At 41.5% G+C, this 18,140-nt stretch overlaps 1 protein-coding gene across 3 annotated transcripts in view; it reads right to left on the reverse strand.

The window, feature by feature from the left end:
* Positions 1–2,301: 2,301 nt before the first annotated feature.
* The window catches only part of AOX1 (aldehyde oxidase 1), an 81,671-nt gene continuing 65,832 nt past the window's right edge, over positions 2,302–18,140 (reverse strand). For 2 of the 3 annotated variants that reach the window (XM_058187534.1, XM_058187525.1), the window contains exons 32-35: positions 12,986–13,051; positions 10,243–10,431; positions 8,186–8,353; positions 2,302–6,344 (exon numbers count right to left, since the gene is read on the reverse strand). In XM_058187534.1, the coding sequence (XP_058043517.1) occupies positions 6,291–6,344; positions 8,186–8,353; positions 10,243–10,431; positions 12,986–13,051 (477 nt within the window). In that variant the 3' untranslated portion in view covers positions 2,302–6,290. Of the gene's footprint in view, positions 6,345–8,185; positions 8,354–10,242; positions 10,432–12,985; positions 13,052–18,140 lie in introns of those variants that run through there. The other variant, XM_058187541.1, reaches the window with a different exon arrangement.

Here is an 18,140-nt window from a genome sequence, read left to right on the forward strand (position 1 = left end):
GTGCCTCAGGCGGAAGCAGAACTCCCTCTCTCCCTGTATCTCGCCTGATACTGCTGTGTGAATCTGACTGTAAGAAATCCAATTTTCTACAGAAGCGTCGGCGGACACAGTTCCCAGCCAACGTGGCCATCGGTGTTTATTGGAAAGCGCCTGGTTGGGTAAGGCGATCTGATAACAACCTGGACGTAACTGAGAGTCCAGTCTGTCCTTCGGGACCTTCCTGCATCCTGCCCAGAACTAGCAGCCCTGTGAGAAAAGGATCGGGCAGCTCTTTTCATCAGCTGAGATCTGCCTTGCCTTCTCTGGAAAAACGATCCGTTCATAAGTTTCCTGCGAAGAAGAGCGCTATATAGGGAAATAGCATCTTAGTTGCACGGCTGTTCTGGCAAGAAATGGGTAGGATCCATCAAGTCTATAAAGCTTGAGATCCACTCTGCAAACCCACAATGACCATATTCTAATAAATACTGTAATGATGCTGCAATGTGGTGTTTGGTTTTTTTTTATCTTGCTCCCTTCCAAACCTCATACTCTGAAGTAAAATTAGCAGTATATGTGGCTACATAGCCATAGATATTTGTGCAAGGGCACAAATCATTACTAATATAATATTAACGAAGTTCTTGTTAACAAGGGGGGAGGTGTCTAGTTATGATCAGGATTCAAATTCTGTGATTCTTTATGTGGTGTTAAGCCGTTCATCCCCTTTTGACTTAAGCTCCACTATAGAAAAAATTGTAAGTCAAAAATGGCACATCCGTCTTGCAACAGAAAATAAACAGAAGGCAGATAGCTACTGTTCCAATTTGACAGCTTAACTCTTTATGGCAGAGGGAGCAAATGTTAGAAACAACAGAAGCGGCAAATATTTATCCCTGCTTTAAATGTTTCAGATTTTGCAATTAAATACATTCCCTCCAAGCTAGGGCTATCATGTTGATACTCCCCCAAAAAACCAAATCCAAGGATGTCACTGGAGAAACCAATTTTTTTGCTACCACTTAATGGCCATCTAGATTTTTCTAACAAAGATAAGGCGATCCTATTTTAAGTAACCTTACAACACCGAAGATAATGATGTAACTGTTTTAATAAATGTAGTTTTTCCAGATAAATAGCCAAAAATTCTTTTTTGAGATGCCAACTCTGTTCACATTAACACTGAAGTACTGTCATCTTTCTTTTTGCTGATATAACTTGTCTTCCTGGCCTACCATCTTTGCCTGCACTCAGTATCTCAATTAGGTCTCCCCAAAAAACATTGTTTCAAGTGAGTTGGTATGGCTTGTTTATAATAAAACTGTACAATCGATCTAATTTCACATGTGTTGGCAGGGACTTTATTTATTTTTAAAAGGGACATTTTAAAAAAATACAGCACAAAGAAAAAAAGATTTTTAATTTTTAATTTATTTTAATTTATAATTTAATTTTTATACCGCCCTTCTCAGATAAATAATGGTCATATGGTGAAAGGAAAAAAAATGAGTTTAGAATGTGACTAAAAGGTCTAATTAACCTAATTAACAGGAAAAAGGAAACATCCATTCAGTTACTATTGATAATATAAATGCAATCCTTAAATTTAACATTAAATGTGGACCATGTAGAAACATATGCTTACTCTTCCTATTGTTAGAGCAGACTTTCCAAAGATAAGCATCCTTAACATCAGGAGATACATTTCCATCTGCATAAAATTATTCTCTTTGCTATGTCCCCGGCTTGAAAGAGCCAAAACTCTTTATGAGATGACAAATTATAGAATTTACCAGTAATTTTCTTTACTGGTTGTTTTTTGCTTCTGCACCACAAAATTACTGGTGTGTGCAGACCATATTGCCTGGTTAGCAGATGTTTCAATTATATATATTGCCAAGCAAATGGAGAAAAATCATAGTCAACCTACAAAGTCTTCAAAGCAATCACGTTTTATCAAAGTATTGATCCCTTGTGTAGAAATATTTTAGTTAAACATCTCCCCTGAATTTTCAAATTGGGATTATTCCATAATGTTAACTTCTCATGTGATTTGGAATTAAAACCCCATTGCTTAGCTATTAATAGTAAGCTTTCACGTCTGGAAGTGAAGATCACTGTTCAATATATCAGAATGTGTTTGTCCTTTTCATAGTAATGTCATCTCTCTAGTGCAGTGGGAATGATGCTGAAATTGAACATAAAGGGATTGTTTTATAACAATCCCAGTATTGCAATCTGGGAATTAATTCTTAAAAGACCCTAAGTTATGAGAATTATCATTAGATCAAGGCAGTATTTCTAATAAAAGGCTGTCAAAAGTGGCAAGTTATTCAATCTTTATTCATTAAAGAATGCACACATGTGATACCTCACTAAAATCCCACATAGTAGATGTGTTCATGCAGACAGATAAGAAGAACATATTTAATATATAACATTATAAAGAATATGCAGCTATTTTTCAAGTGCTTTTTTACCAGTGTCACATTTATGCTGAAAATAACCAGGTTTCTTGCAGACCAATATACCACTGGAAATCATGAGTGCCTTTCTTGCATCAGTAATTGTGTTGATAGCTGCTTTTCATTTCTAGCATGTGATGTTGATAAGCTTACCTTAGTTGCCCACAAGATAAAATTGTCCACAATGATATTTTTCTCACATTTAATTCTGTTTCCTTTTCCCACAGAAACTGTACTGTTTTAATCTATTGTTAAATACCGTATATACTCGAATATAAGCCGATCCGAGTATAAGCCGAGGTCCCCAATTTTACCCCAAAAAACTGGGGTAAACTGGGGACTCGAGTATAAGCCGAGGGTGGGAAATGAGGCAGCTACCGGTCGGGGAAAGCCTCCCTCCCTCAGCCGAGAAGGCTGGCGGCTCCCCCGCCCCGCCCTCTCACTGCACCGGCAGGGCTTCCCCGCGCTAATGCAAAAGCCCGCCATCCGGTATAATGTGAAAAAAAGAAGAAAAAAAAAACCTCGAGTATAAGCCGTATATACTCGAGTATAAGCCGAGGGGACGTTTTTCAGCACAAAAAACGTGCTGAAAAACTCGGCTTATACTCGAGTATATACGGTACCTTATCCTGAACAGTTAGAGCCCTTCACAACTATAGCAACTTATTCTATTGATGAGATGAGGTATACACCCCATAAGCAATAGTTAATAGCATTAAAATATTTATAACATTGTTACCACATAGGTAATATTTATTATAATACAGTATTTTACATCTTTAGGTGAATTAATTTTATTTGTTAAATTGAAATTAAATTTATTTGCCATCTATCGAGTCAAATACTCTAGAGCTACTCTTGGTGGCTTACAATAATAAAAAGTAAGTAAAATGAAAAGATATGTAAAATATCTTTCATTACATCACATTTAGTGGTTACAATCTGTTCCTTAAATCAGAAGCAACACCAAATGACTATATCAGAGAGAGAGTGGGAGAGAGAGGGAGATGCTGCTAAGAATATTTGTTTCTGCTGGTTTCATTCAGGTAAAGTTCTCTCTGTAAGAGAGCTTTACTCTCATGCTGGAATGTGTCAGGTCCACCAAATTTGGTCAAAAATGGTTGGAAAACAATTCTAAAGATCAAACTGAACAAGTTTGGCCAACAGTATCCTAAACATGGTTCCAATATTGTTTTGACAGACAATTTTTTATTTTATTTATTTATTTTTCATATTTTTATACCGCCCTATCTCCCTAGGGACTCAGGGCGGTTCACAACCAGATAAAAACATACATATAAATACAAATAAAACATCCATTAAAAAACTTATTATAATTGGTCGAATAATTAAAATAATAATAAAAATAATAAAATCCCCATTAAAACCAATTTAAATTTAAAATCTAGTCCAGTCCTGCGCAAATAAATAGATGTGTCTTAAGCTCGCGGCGAAAGGTTCGGAAGTCGGGAAGTTGGCGAAGTCCTGGGGGAAGCTCGTTCCAGAGGGTGGGAGCCCCCACAGAGAAGGCCCTTCCCCTGGGTGTCGCCAGCCGGCACTGTCTGGCCGACGGCACCCTGAGGAGTCCCTCTCTGTGAGAGCGCACGGGTCGGTGAGAGGTATTTGGTAGCAGACGGTAGCAGACGGTCCCGTAAGTATCCCGGCCCTATGCCATGGAGCGCTTTGAAGATAGTCACCAAAACCTTGAAGCGCACCCGGAAGACCACAGGTAGCCAGTGCAGTCTGCGCAGGAGAGGTGTCACATGGGAGCCACGAGGGGCTCCCTCTATCACCCGCGCAGCCGCATTCTGAACTAACTGGAGCCTCCGGGTGCACCTCAAGGGGAGCCCCATGTAGAGAGCATTGCAGTAATCCAGACGAGACGTCACGAGAGCATGAGTGACTGTGCATAGGGCATCCCGGTCTAGAAAGGGGCGCAACTGGCGAACCAGGCGAACCTGATAAAAAGCTCTCCTGGAGACGGCCGCCAAATGATCTTCAAAAGAGCCATTCATCCAGGAGAACGCCCAAGTTGTGCACCCTCTCCATCGGGGCCAATGACTCGCCACCAACAGTCAGCCGCAGCTGCAGCTGACTGTACCGGGATGCCGGCATCCACAGCCACTCTGTCTTGGAGGGATTGAGCTTGAGCCTGTTTCTCCCCATCCAGACCCGTACGGCTTCCAGACACTGGGACAACACTTCGATAGCTTCGTTGGGGTGGTCCGGTGTGGAAAAGTACAGCTGGGTGTCATCAGCGTACAGCTGGTACCTCACACCGAAACCACTGATGATCTCACCCAGCGGCTTCATATAGATGTTGAACAGAAGGGGCGAGAGAATCGACCCCTGCGGCACCCCACAAGTGAGGCACCTCGGGGCCGACCTCTGCCCCCCTGTCAACACTGTCTGCGACCGATCGGAGAGATAGGAGGAGAACCACCGAAAAACAGTGCCTCCCACCCCCAATCCCTCCAACCGGTGCAGCAGGATACCATGGTCGATGGTATCAAAAGCCGCTGAGAGGTCTAATAGGACCAAGGCAGAGGAATAACCCCTATCCCTGGCCCTCCAGAGATCATCCACCAACGTGACCAAAGCTGTCTCAGTGCTGTATCCGAGCCGGAAGCCGGACTGGAACGGGTCTAGATAGACAGTTTCATCCAGGTACTGGGGTAATTGACATGCCACCACACTCTCTACAACCTTCGCCGCAAAGCGAAGGTTGGAGACTGGACGATAATTACCTAAAACAGCTGGGTCCAGGGAAGGCTTCTTGAGGAGGGGCCTCACCACCGCCTCTTTCAAGGCGGCCGGAAAGACCCCCTCCACCAAAGAAGCATTCGTAATCTCCTGGAGCCAGCCTCGTGTCACCTCCTGAGTGGCCAGTACCAACCAGGAGGGGCACGGGTCCAGTAAACACGTGGTGGCGTTCAACCTACCCAGCAACCTGTCCATGTCCTCAGGAACCACAGGGTCAAACTCATCACAAACAATCTCAACAAGACCGCCCTCCGACATCTCACCTGGATCTACGCAATTTTGGTCCAGACCGTCCCGAAGCTGAACGATTTTATCGTATAGATAACCACTAAACTCCTCAGCTCGTCCCTGCAACGGGTCATCCCGCTCCCCCTGTTGAAGGAGGGAACGAGTCACCCGAAACAGGGCGGCCGGGCGGTTATCTGCTGACGCAATGAGGGAGGAGACGTACCAACGTCTCGCTTCCCTCAGTGCCACTAGGTAGGTCCTATTATAGGACCTAACTAGTGTCCGATCAGCCTCCGAACGACTGGACCTCCAAGAACTCTCTAGGCGTCTTCTCCGGCGTTTCATCCCCCTCAGCTCCTCGGAAAACCAAGGAGCCGGTTGGGATCTGCGCCGGGTCAGAGGCCGCAAAGGCACGACACGATCTAAAGCCCCCGCTGCGGCCCGTTCCCAGGCCGCGACTAGTTCTTCAGCCATGCCGTGAGCCAGACCCTCAGGAAACGGCCCAAGCTCCGTCCGGAACCTCTCCGGGTCCATCAGGCGCCTGGGACGGAACCAACGTATTGGCTCCGTCTCCCTGCGGTGTTGGGTGGCGGTCAGAAAGTCCAGGCTAAGGAGAGAGTGATCTGACCATGACAAAGGTTCTGTGACTATTTCCTTCAAGTCCAGATCCTTCAACCACTGACCAGAGATAAAAATCAAGTCCAGTGTGCCACCCCCAATGTGGATGCAGTCCTATAAACATTTATTTGGAATGTATGTCCCATTGAAAACTGTATGATATATTTCTGAAGCGGTATGTACAACATCATGTGATAAGGAAATCACTACTTCATTGAAAAACAAATAAGTAGAAGATTAATCAACTTGGATAGCCCAAGGTATATAGGTCCCAGGCTTGTCTCTTGGAATCTAAACAAGAAAGGAACATGAAAATTTATTTAATCATGTGATTGTTTAGTATGAAATAAAACACGATTATTATAGTCCACATTCTAGAATGCATATTTAACTTGCTCGATAAGCAAGTCTGTTGTGGGCTGCTACAATTACGTGCAGTGTAATAGCCAATATAATACTGTACATTAAGCATTTCCTTCCAGTCTTGAGAGCCATTCAGGAAAAGTGGGGTAAGGGAGATAGAACACTCTGTACTGCTGTAATTTGAACCATGTGGGAGTTTTCTACAACAGTGCATTCTATTAGTAGGTTGGGATATTTTTTTTGAGGCATAAAAATACCATAAAATGCTATTCTAATAAAATGCATTTTGTTTTGCTTTATTTTAGCTGCTTCTTTGCAAGGTTAATCTTAAATATTTTCAAAATATTTGGAAATCTGAAATCTGCTTTTGGTTAGTTTATTGACTTACTCTATATATCTCTATATATTTCCTGAATCTTTTGTAAAGCCTTGGATTGCTAGCTTTGCTTCATCATTTCATGAACACTGAACCTGATTGTCTTAAGCAAATAACAAATGGAAGTTTTGTTTTGCTCCAAACAGAAGGTCAGTGTGTTAAGAAGGCAACTATAAAGTTACAATTGCATACATACTAATCCATGGTGCACAACATTTATGCAATATCTTTCAAATGTTCATGTTACTTTGCTATGAAATGAACTTTTCACATTTAATGGGCAAGAAAATAGCATGATACTTTTTTTACTGCATTGTATAACAACACATCAAAATTAAACTTCAGAGGAACTCTTATAACATTTGAGTTGGTCCTGGACAAACTCATAATACTAAATTTCAGAGTGCCTAATTCATCTGAATGATAGAAAGCAAGGATAGCAAAAAAACATTTTAGATTAGTGATATCAGTGAATTGGTGGTTCATTCAATCAATCTTTATTATGGTCACGGACCAACACTACAAACAAAAGCATTAAAAAAAATAGTAAAAACCAAAAATAAAAGGCAGACAGAATAACATATTGCAGTTGGTGGTGGGTTATCAGTTGGCATAACAGTGATTTAAAATACAATCACTGATAACAGTGATTGTATTTTAAAAAAAGATCATTATTTTCCAGATATTTTATTGGGCAAGGTGTTATAAATTGAGTCTGTGAGTCCTTATATAAGTATAGCAAGATGCAGTATAGCTATAGTTTCAATGGCCCTTGTCCACAGGGGCACAGTCTCAGCTCATATAAAAAAATTTTGCGTCAGCCCTCCAAAACTGCTGAGAAGTGTGTTGCACCATGCTAAGGTTAGTGCCCTTTGGATTTTTGGGATGGTTATTTGATATAAATATCTTGCTGCTTTAAGAGGGGGAGTTTGTCTGTTCAAATAAACATTCTTGAGAAAGCAGCCTGATCTTGCTGGATTTCCAGATCTTTAATATGTGGTTTGTGCAGTAAGTGCAAATTCATATCCCATCATTAAAAAAATTGGTGGTTCAGAAGTGGGGGTAGTTTTGCAGCTTACACAGTAAATCAAAATAAAATAATATAGCAGAGTTTTAATCACATCAGGCAGTGGTATGATTAAATGTCTTAAGTGATTTCGGAAACAGAAGGAGAACCAGTCAGAAAAGATTGTTTAGTCTCTCTCTCTCTGTGTCTCTCTCTCCCCCCACTCCCTCCCTTGATCTTTTCCTCTTTTTCTCAGCTTAACTTTTCCTCACTTAACTGAACAGTACTGAGCATTTCAGACTATAGTTTTATACTCTTTTATTTACAATCTTTGCCTTGCTGGTTGAAGTAGAAATAAATAGAGGAAATGTTTGGGCAGAGTCTTACCATCTCTGTAAAGTAATCAGCACAGGCCATGCGGATCCTCTCCACATTCAGTGGACTGTCCAGTGTGAAAACAGAGCTTAATCCTCTTTCCTTCCGTGCAGCACCTATTGCATCTTTTATAGCAAAAAATACAGAGGATCCAAGGAATACTCCAGATTCCCCCAGTCCCTGGAGAAAAATAAAAATAACCGAAGGGAAAGAAAAAAGTAATTGGTGCAACATTCTCACACAATAGTGTTTAAGGCTATATCGTATAATAATTTCACACAGCTAAAGTCTGATCCAGTCATCTTATTCTGATAGCAGCATCCTAAAATTTTGGAATATTTTCAGTGCATAAAAGTTATGAAGCTCCTTGTGAACTGGAAATACAGAAAATGTATTACAGTTTGTAGGAATTGCATCTTTTCTACACATTACACACTGAAGATACTGAAGCTCAAATACTTTGGCCATCAAATGAGAAGAGATGACTCATTGGAAAAGACTCTGATGTTGGGAAAGATTGAAGGCAAATGGAGAAGGAGATGGCAGAGGATAAGATGGTTTTAGATAGTGTCATCAATACAGTGGGCATGAGTTTGCCAGGAAACAGTGGAGGACAAGAGAGCCTGGCATGCTACAATCCATGGGGTCATGAAGTCAGACAAAATTTAGCCACTGAACAATATCAAACGTACAATCTTACAATTTACAAATTCAGCTTTCACAGAGAACAACATGGAAGTATTTATGGAGATCTTGGATTTTTAATTTGCATATTAAGTACGGTAGTAAGTATTAAGCAAGATCCTCTTTCTTGGTTCATCAATAAACGTTTTACCTGTAATTGCTTTATAAAACAAAGCTTCTTTTCTTTTTAGGAAAATGTCTATTTTTACATGTGATGCATAGTTTACACATGATTTTGATTCCTTAAGCCTATTTTACTACTTTTATAAAAATATAAGATTTACTGCATATTGTCAGGCTACTGAACCATCCAAATTTAATGTGTTTTCAGTTGAAGCCAAGCCACCTTCAAAAATCTTATCAAAAATTGCCTTGGCTATCAGACCAAAGCACTACACATTTCACTTTCATAGACACTAGTCACTAGTGTTTAACAATTTCCTATTTGACTAATAATTGCTATTCTTGCTTTCTAAATTAATATATAGATCTTACTGTCCATATGTAGGGTTAGTCTAAAAATGTTCTGCCCAGATCATTTTGACGTGGAAAAAGACCCTGATTTTTTTATTTTTTGAATATCTTATTTTGATGTTTTGTTTTTAACATTAATTTATGATACAGACTTTAATTGAAGGGTTGTTGCTTGTGCTCTTATTTTTATTGTATCTTATTGACATAAACTGCTTGGAGTCCTGTGTTTGGGAAAATCCAAATTGCTAACAATAAAATAAAAGAATCATCATGCCTCCTGGAAAAGTAACTCATAAACCTGGAGCATACTGCAAGCTGTTCCTTATCCTTTAGCAGAGAAAACAGATTAACAAAATGGAGGCTGCATCCTTCCTCCTACCCACCTCCGCCTTTTGGACATGATCAGGGTCAAACTAAGTTCATATCTTTGCCTAATCCTATCAGACTCAAATTGACCCTCTCTGGCCCAAGACAAAACCCCCCTGTAATCCCATCTTAACCAAAGAATAGAAGTCTCACCAGCTCATAGTACAACCCAAGGGCAATCCTAGGAATATAGTAACAACATAGTAATAATCCTCAAAGTTCCATCCTCAATCAGCCTGAAGACTCAACATTCCATTTCTTTTAACAGTGGATATCCTTGGCTCTGTTGCCTTCCTGAAAGGCCCATTTTGCCTAATAATAAGTGCACTAACAAATTCCTGCCTAGCTTCCACAAACTGGCTTCCAAATTTGATCTGTAGGATTTCCTGCTTTCTAGCCCTTAACTTCAATAGAAATATATGCTTCCCCATACTTTGGGATCCCCTCTTTCTTGTAAAGCAGGCACCCAGCAATCATGGCATTTTCTTTTTGGGGTTGTGTTCCTTACTTCAACAATCTCAGGACAATCCATATTATTTGCTTACCCTGGAGGAATAGATAGCAATTGGATTGCTTGAGTTTGGCAGCAAGTAGGTTCTAAGCTCTTCTGGAATGTCACAAAGACCCGGTATCTTATATGTGTCAGGACCCAATGTATACTGCTGTCCTTCTGGAGAGAATTTTATTTCTTCTGATGTATAAAATCCAAGTCCCTGAATAAAGCCACCTTCAACCTGAGAAAAATAAAATACACATTTTCTGTTTTGTTTTGTTTTTTATATTTCTTCTAAGAAAATAATAACTTAAGTGTTGTGACTCCAGCTCCCGAGCCTGGCCTCCTGGAGGAGGATGACTTGGAGAGTGAGGGGGAGGAGCCAACAAGACCTCCCTCTCCAAGTCCCTCCTTTCTGGCAATGCCTCAGGTGCCAGCTGAAGGCCAGGAAGAAGGCGTGTCAGAGCCCCCACTGACAAAGGGTGAGGAGGATCAATCCTGGATTGATCCTAGAGAGCATAGGAAGGAGAAGCGTGCACAGCAAAGGAAGAGGTGTGGTAGTCCCAGAGAGTGCTGAGTCACTGAGCCACACCCTACAGGGGATAAAAGAGGGTGGAGTTGCTCCGTAGCCCCTGTGATGGACAAAAACTACGAAGCGTGAACTTCGGATCAGTTGTTTTTGAGTTAAGGCCTGGACTGTGTGAAGGAATTATTCTGTGAACTCTTGGCTACCCCGGCAACAGTTTCTGACACGTGGACTCCCGTCTCTGCCAAGTGATTAGTAACTTGGCAGGTCTTTGAACTGCAGCTGTCAAGTCTTTTATCCGCAAAAAGAAATTCAGGTCAGTTGTAAATTAAATGACTGTTAGACACTCGCTCATGCGTTCTTATTTATGAGGTGGGGAGGGGGACAGAACATTAAATTTGCCATACTAAGTATATTTCCTTGGAAATTTGTTTCCCTGAGTGTGAATAGGCTAATGCTGTAGAAATAATCTTTTTTGTATTTCTACAGAGCAGTAAATCTGACAAATTTCTTAAACTTGGAGATGTTTATTGGATGCTTCTGTTGACTTATGAGAATCCACTAAAATGAAGGGTAGGGTAGAGGATATCCTGACATGACAATCACACCTTACAGCATATGCTGGCTTTCAGTTCTTGTTTAATGGTTCCATCCTATCCCAGGATTTTTTTGAACTTAAAGAACTTTCCACAAAATGTAGAAAATGCATATTGGCTTTCTATTTCTTAACTGCCATCCACTCTTAATTTACATTAACATAGGAGGTTTCTTGTTATTTATGATTTTCTTCTAAAGATTTATTTGCCAGTTAGGATTCTTCTGTTGACCCATCATATTTCAACTTCGTCACATAAGCAATATTTATCTAGAATTAAAGGAACATCAGCAAGAATTGGCTCTTTGGTCCCCTGGCCTTCTTCATAGTGATTTCTCCATTCCAACAAGTCCATTCCCACTATTACTGAAGGAAGACATATTAATTTATTTATTAAATTTATTCTCAGCCCATCCCATACTGAAATGACTTACAGGATATGTTAATAGTAGGCTATGTCCTAAAGGATAAAGAGAACCTCTTTCTCAAACATCTGTTCAGAGAAGTCCATGGGTGCCTGAGATTTTGAACACAATCTTTTTCGGCTGCAGCTCTCAATGAATCAGCTACTACTCTTTGTTCTTCCAAGCACTGCTTCTGTTGCAAGTTTATCAGACATCCATGAATCCTTGCAAATATTTCATTGCTATAATCTTAGGCCCTTTACCCTAATTACATCCCTCCTTCCTTCCATTTAGGTTTTTTTTTCCTCTGAGGCAGATCCCATATATTGTAGTTTGATTGGAAAGAGAAAATAAAAGTAAAAAGGATGCAAAAATAATAAATGTCTTATAGTAACACATGTTTGTATACTAATTATGACACCAGCAGCAATCTGGAAATAAAAATGCCAAGATGGATTAAAAATTAATACAGATTTGCACTGTTTTTCTCTACAACCATGGTGCTTGGAAGCTTCTTAATATTCAAATGTGAAACAATACAAAAATAACATAAAAAATCAACAGTATAGATTACCAAGTCTATAAGAATGTAATGTGATCGATAAGAGAAAACTGAATTCTGCAGCATGGATATACAAAAACATCACACTCTTGTTTAATCATTCCAGCCTATCCCAGGATTGATAAGAAAATTATACGGTAACATTTAATTTATCTTTTCACTTACCACATTTTCTATCTATCTATTACTAAAATTCTCATTGTCATGACATTTAACTGGGCAAGCAGTATATCATAGGGCAAAAAGCTATTTCAAATGGACTAAATAGTAGAATGTGTCCAAAATCCAGAATCCATGACTCCTAAGGGAATGAAATTTAGGGAAATGCTACTGGCAGCTGCTGCACTGCAGGGCTGCTACTGCTGCAGTCACAAGATCTTTATTTTCAACATTGTGTGACAGTTTCCCAGCCAGTCTCACAATCCCTTGCTTCTCTCATGTAACACCAGCCACTTACCTGCCTGCTAGAAGAGGGAAAGAAGGGAGGGGAGGAAGGAGGAGGAGAAGGCAGGCAGGCAGGCAGGATCTGAACAATAACATGCAACTGGGATTTGTTTCTTTGAGCTTTCAAGAAAGATTGTTTGCTGGTAGTTACAATAAATAGCTTCTTGACCTTTTGGCTAAGATCAAGTGTAGTGTGTGTGTGTGTGTGTGTGTGTGTGTGTGTGTGTGTGTAATTACAATAAGATTAGAATTTAAAATACATACCTGCCCTATGTCAATGCCTGGATTGATGCTGAAACTACCATCCATGACAATGTCAGTTCGGAGATTCTGTTGCAGAGAGAAATTATCATCAAAACATTTTATAGCAGTGCAGGGAAAAAAATGAAAAACTGTGGACATTCAAGCCTATGATATTATAAGGACAAATATATTATTACCATAAAATTTTGGGAAGTTTTTGCAGCAGGCATGGTAACATTTGGGGGCTTTGGGCTGGAAGGCACTGCACCTTTGAACTTGTCCTCCTGGAGCCTCTAAGTATGGCTATATGTCTGCTACTTTATGAAGAGAAATAGGCTAGGGGAGGGAGGATTCTAAGCACAATATTTTTCTGCATTTGATAGCTCTAATAGGATCTGTTCTGTCCAAAAAAACTTCACCAAGTTGAGACCATAGAAACCACTTGGGAGGTCATGACAACTCTGGACTTAACCAAAATAATTTCTGGCTCGACTTAAAAGTCAGTCCACACATTAGCCCTGGCTTGTATCTCAGGGCAGTGGCAATGTTATCTAGAGTTAGGGAATATTACTATCAATTCCTTGTCATGGATGGATTTTCCTCGCTGGTTCTTGATTATTCTGATGTCACAGGGAAGGAGAGCCAATTTGAACAATCTGCCTCAAGCACCTGATAGATTCTAATGAGTTCCAAAGGGAATTTGGAGTGTTCCTGGAATTCTGGTGCATAGCTCAACAGAGCCTCTAGTTGCTGCTTGAAATGAAGGCAACTTTGGCCTTGGATCAGATTGCACCTACGTAGTTTCTCTTGGCACATGGATCCTGGAGAGTCCCAGGCTTTCAGAGAAGCGTTGGTGATGAAATAACCTAAGAAAACTCTACAGTGCCCCTGAAGGAAAACGAACAGAGAACTTGGCCAAACACGGGTAGAGCCTTTCTTAAGGACTGGCAACAAAACCAATGAAACAATTATTTCTCCATCGCTATTGTATCTGCCAATAACTTCATCCCTGCTAAGGAAGGAGGAGCCACGGGAATTCTGGAAGAAGTAGATGATTTGAACTCTTTTCAGTCAGGATTCAGGCCTGATTATAGTGCTAAAATGGTATTGATTGTGCTTGTTGATGATCTCTCGGAGGCTCAGCCTTGACCTCTCAGTTGGTTTTTGGTCACTGATCATTATGTCCTTCTATGCTGGTTTAGGGTATTGGAATGGAAGTCATTATAGTATGGTGATTTTAGTCCGTTCTTTAGAGCCGCTTCCAGTTGGCGTTAGCAGGGTGGGAAAACTCAAGTATGAAGCTCTGCTTTGTGAGGTGCCTCAGGGCTCTGCATTCTCCCCACCCCTATTTAACATCTACATGAAGCTGCTATCATCTGCTGGCAGAGGGTGCCATATCATCAGTATGCTAACAATACCCTATTCCTTTCCTGATGCCTGGAGACTGTAAAGGTCTGGGTGGAGGTTCAGCTTTAAGCTACCCCCGCATTGTCAGTTCCTGAGATTTTCCCTCTTTAACTCTGTCAAAGGTACGCTTCCCCAGTCAGTGTGTAATTTTGGATTCCTACTGGACTTACAGTAGGAGCAAGTAGTAGCTGTAACTTGGGGGCCTTTGCAGAGTTTCGTTCCTCAGTTGCACCCAGATCTGGACTGGAAAGTCTTACTCATACCTTAATTACTTTCTGTTTGGAATATTATCATTTGCTCTACATGGGGCTGCACTTGAACAGGACTTGGAAGCTGAGCTGCTCCAGGAAGCAGCAGTGTGGGCAGTCTTTGGCATTTCTTTTTATTTCTTGTATAACACTTCTGCTCCACAAGCTGCACTGGATTCCAATAGGCTTTGTGGTGTGATAAAAGATGCTAATTATCACTTATAAAGCCCTACATGACATGAGGGCAGGCTACTTGTGGGGCTGCCTCTCTCTCATTGCTATGCCCAGATTTAGTACAAGTTATATGAACTATCCCCTTCATGGATCACCGCTTTATTGTGGCAAAGGGGCTTGCGTAGCTCAATGAAGCTATGAGCTATGCTGTGCAAGGCCACCCAAGACGGACAGAGAGCTCTGACAAAATGTAATCCACTGGAGAAGGAAATGGCAACCCACTCCAGTATCTTTGCTATGAAAACCCCATGGACAGTACCAAAAGGCAAAAAGATATGACACCGGAAGATGAGCCCCTCAGGTTGGAAGGTGTCCAATATGCTACTGGGGAAGAAAGGAGGGCTAGTACTAGTAGCACCAGAAAGAATGAAACGGCTGGGTCAAAGCTGAAAGGACACTTAGCAGTGGATGCATCTGGTGGTAAAAGGAAAGTCCGATGCTGTAAAGATTTTTTCTCCACAGGAACCTGGAATGTAAGATCCATGAATCAAGGCAAGCTGGACGTGGTCAAACAAGAGATGACAAGACTGAACATTGACACCTTAGGAATCAGCGAACTAAAGTGGACAGGAATGGATGAATTTAATTCAGATGACCATCAGGTATACTACTGCGGGCAAGAATCCCTCAGAAGAAATGGAGTAGCCTTCATAGTCAATAAAAGAGTAGGAAAAGCAGTACTGGGATACAATCCTCAAAATGACAGAATGGTCTCCGTTTGAATCCAAGGCAAACCATTCAACATGACAGTAGTTCAAGTCTATGCCCCAACCATTGATGCTGAAGAGGATGAAGTTGACCGGTTCTATGAAGCCCTACAGCACCTTATAGAATTAACACCAAAAATGATGTCCTTATCATCATGGGGGATTGGAATGCTAAAGTAGGAAGCCAAAAGATAACCGGAATAACAGGCAAGTTATTAGAGTACAAAATGAAGCAGGGCACAGGCTGATTGAATTCTGTCAAGACAATACGATTGTCATAGCAAACACTCTTTCCAACAACCCAAGGGACAACTCTACACATGGACATCACCAGACAGTCAACGCAGAAATCAGATTGAATATGTGCTCTGTAGCCAAAGATGGAGAAGCTGTATACCCGTGATGGCGAACCTATGGCACACATGGTAGAGGTGCCATGCAGCGTGCTCTCTATGGGCACGCAAGCCATCACCCCAGTTCAGCTCTGCTGCACATGTGCATGCACCTCCCATCAGCCAGTTGGTCTTTGGGTCTCTGCCACGCATGCACGTGGGGGGGTCAGGGGGGGCGTGCACGTGCATGAGGCCATGCACGCATGCGTGGGGGCGGGGCACATGGGGGGCATGTATATGTGGAGAGGTATGTGCGGGGCTGCACGCATATTCCATTTTGGGGGTTCGGGTGCGTTTTGGGCATTCAGTCCTTAAAAGGTTAGCCATCATTGCTCTATACAGTCAGTAAAAACAAGACCAGGAGCTGACTGTGGCTCAGATCATGAGCTTTTCATTGCAAAATTTAGGCTTAAATTGAAGAAAGTAGGGAAAAGCTCCAGGCCACTTAGGTATGAACTAAATCATATCCCTGAGGAATATACAGTAGTGTTCTGTCTCCTTCCCCACTTAAGACCTACGAGCTGGCCTTCAGCCAGTGGATTCACGGCTCTTATCAGTCCTGGCAGAGAAATCGCAGCTGCCTGCCAAAGTTCAAACAAATGACTCACGTAGCAAGACTTTCAGCTCTTTTTGAAACGGTTCAGCTAAACTTTGCTCCCCGTGGAGTGAGAGCAGTCCCAAAGCTCCTTATATATCCTGTGGGGTGGGGCTCCTGCCAAATGGGCCTTAGGAAGTCTAAGCAACAACAAAGCTAGTGGAGGTGACAGTATTCCAGCTGAGCTTTTCAAAATCTTGAAAGATGATGCAGTAAAAGTGATACACTCAATTTGTCAGCAAATTTGGAAAACTCAGCAGTGGCCACAGGATTGGAAAAAGTCAGTTTACATTCCAATTCCAAAGAAGGGTAATGCCAAAGAATGTTGAAACTACTGCACTATTGAACTCATTTCACATGCTAGCAAAGTTATGCTCAAAATCCTACAATCTAGGCTCCAGTAGTATGCGGACTGAGAACTACCAGAAGTACAGGCAGGATTTTGAAGAGGCAGAGGAAGTAGAGATTAAATTGCCAAAATATGCTGGATCATGGAGGAAGCTAGGGAGTTCCAGAAAAACATCTACTTCTGCTTCATTGACTATGCTAAAAAGGCTTTGATTGTGTGGATCACAACAAATCGTGGCAAGTTCTTAAAGAGATGGAAGTACCAGACCATCTTATTTGTCTCTTGAGAAACTTATATGCAGGTCAAGAAGTAATAGTGAGAACTGGACATGGAACCACTGATTGGTTCAAAATTGGGAAAGGAATTTGGCAAGGCTTTATATTGTCGCCCTGCCTATTTAACTTTTATGTAGAGCATATCACGAAAAAGGCAGGGCTAGATGAATCAAAAATTGGAATTAAGATTGCTGGGAGAAATATCAACAACCTCAGATATTCAGATAATACCACTCTAATGGCAGAAAGTAAAGAGGAACTAAAGAGCCTCTTGACCCGGGTGAAGAAGGAGAGTGCAAAAGTTGGCTAGAAACTCAACATTAAGAAAACTAAGATCATGGCATCCGGCCCTCTCAATTCCTGGGAGATAGATGGGGAAGAAATGGAAGTAGCGACAGATTTTATTTTCCTGGGTTCCAAGATCACTGCAGAGGGGAACTACAGCCAAGAAAGCCACTTGCTCCTGGGGAGGAAAGCTATGGCAAATCTAGACAGCGTACTAAAAAGCAGAGACATCACCCTGCCAACAAAAGTGCGTATAGTCAAGGCTATGGTTTTATGGTTTTCCCAGTTGCAATGTATGGCTGTGAAAGTTGGACCGTAAGAAAGGCTGAGCGCCAAAGAATTGAAGCCTTTGAACTCTGGTGCTGGAGAAGACTCCTGCGAGTCCCTTGGACTGCAAGCGATCAAACTGGTCAGTCCTAGAGGAGGTCAACCTTGACTACTCTTTAGAAGGTCAGATCCTGAAGATGAAACTGAAATACTTTGGCCACCTAATGAGAAGGAAGGACTCACTGGAGAAGAGTCTAATGCTGGGAACGATTGAGGGCAAAAGAAGAATGGGACAACAGAGAATGAAGTGGCTGGATGGAGTCACTGAAGCAGTTGGTGTGAGCTTAAATGGATTCTGGGGGATGGTAGAGGACAGGAAGGCCTGGAGGAAAGTTGTCCATGGGGTTATGATGGGTC

The sequence above is a fragment of the Ahaetulla prasina genome, chromosome 1 (assembly GCF_028640845.1).
Source record: "Ahaetulla prasina isolate Xishuangbanna chromosome 1, ASM2864084v1, whole genome shotgun sequence".
Lineage (NCBI taxonomy): Eukaryota > Metazoa > Chordata > Lepidosauria > Squamata > Colubridae > Ahaetulla > Ahaetulla prasina.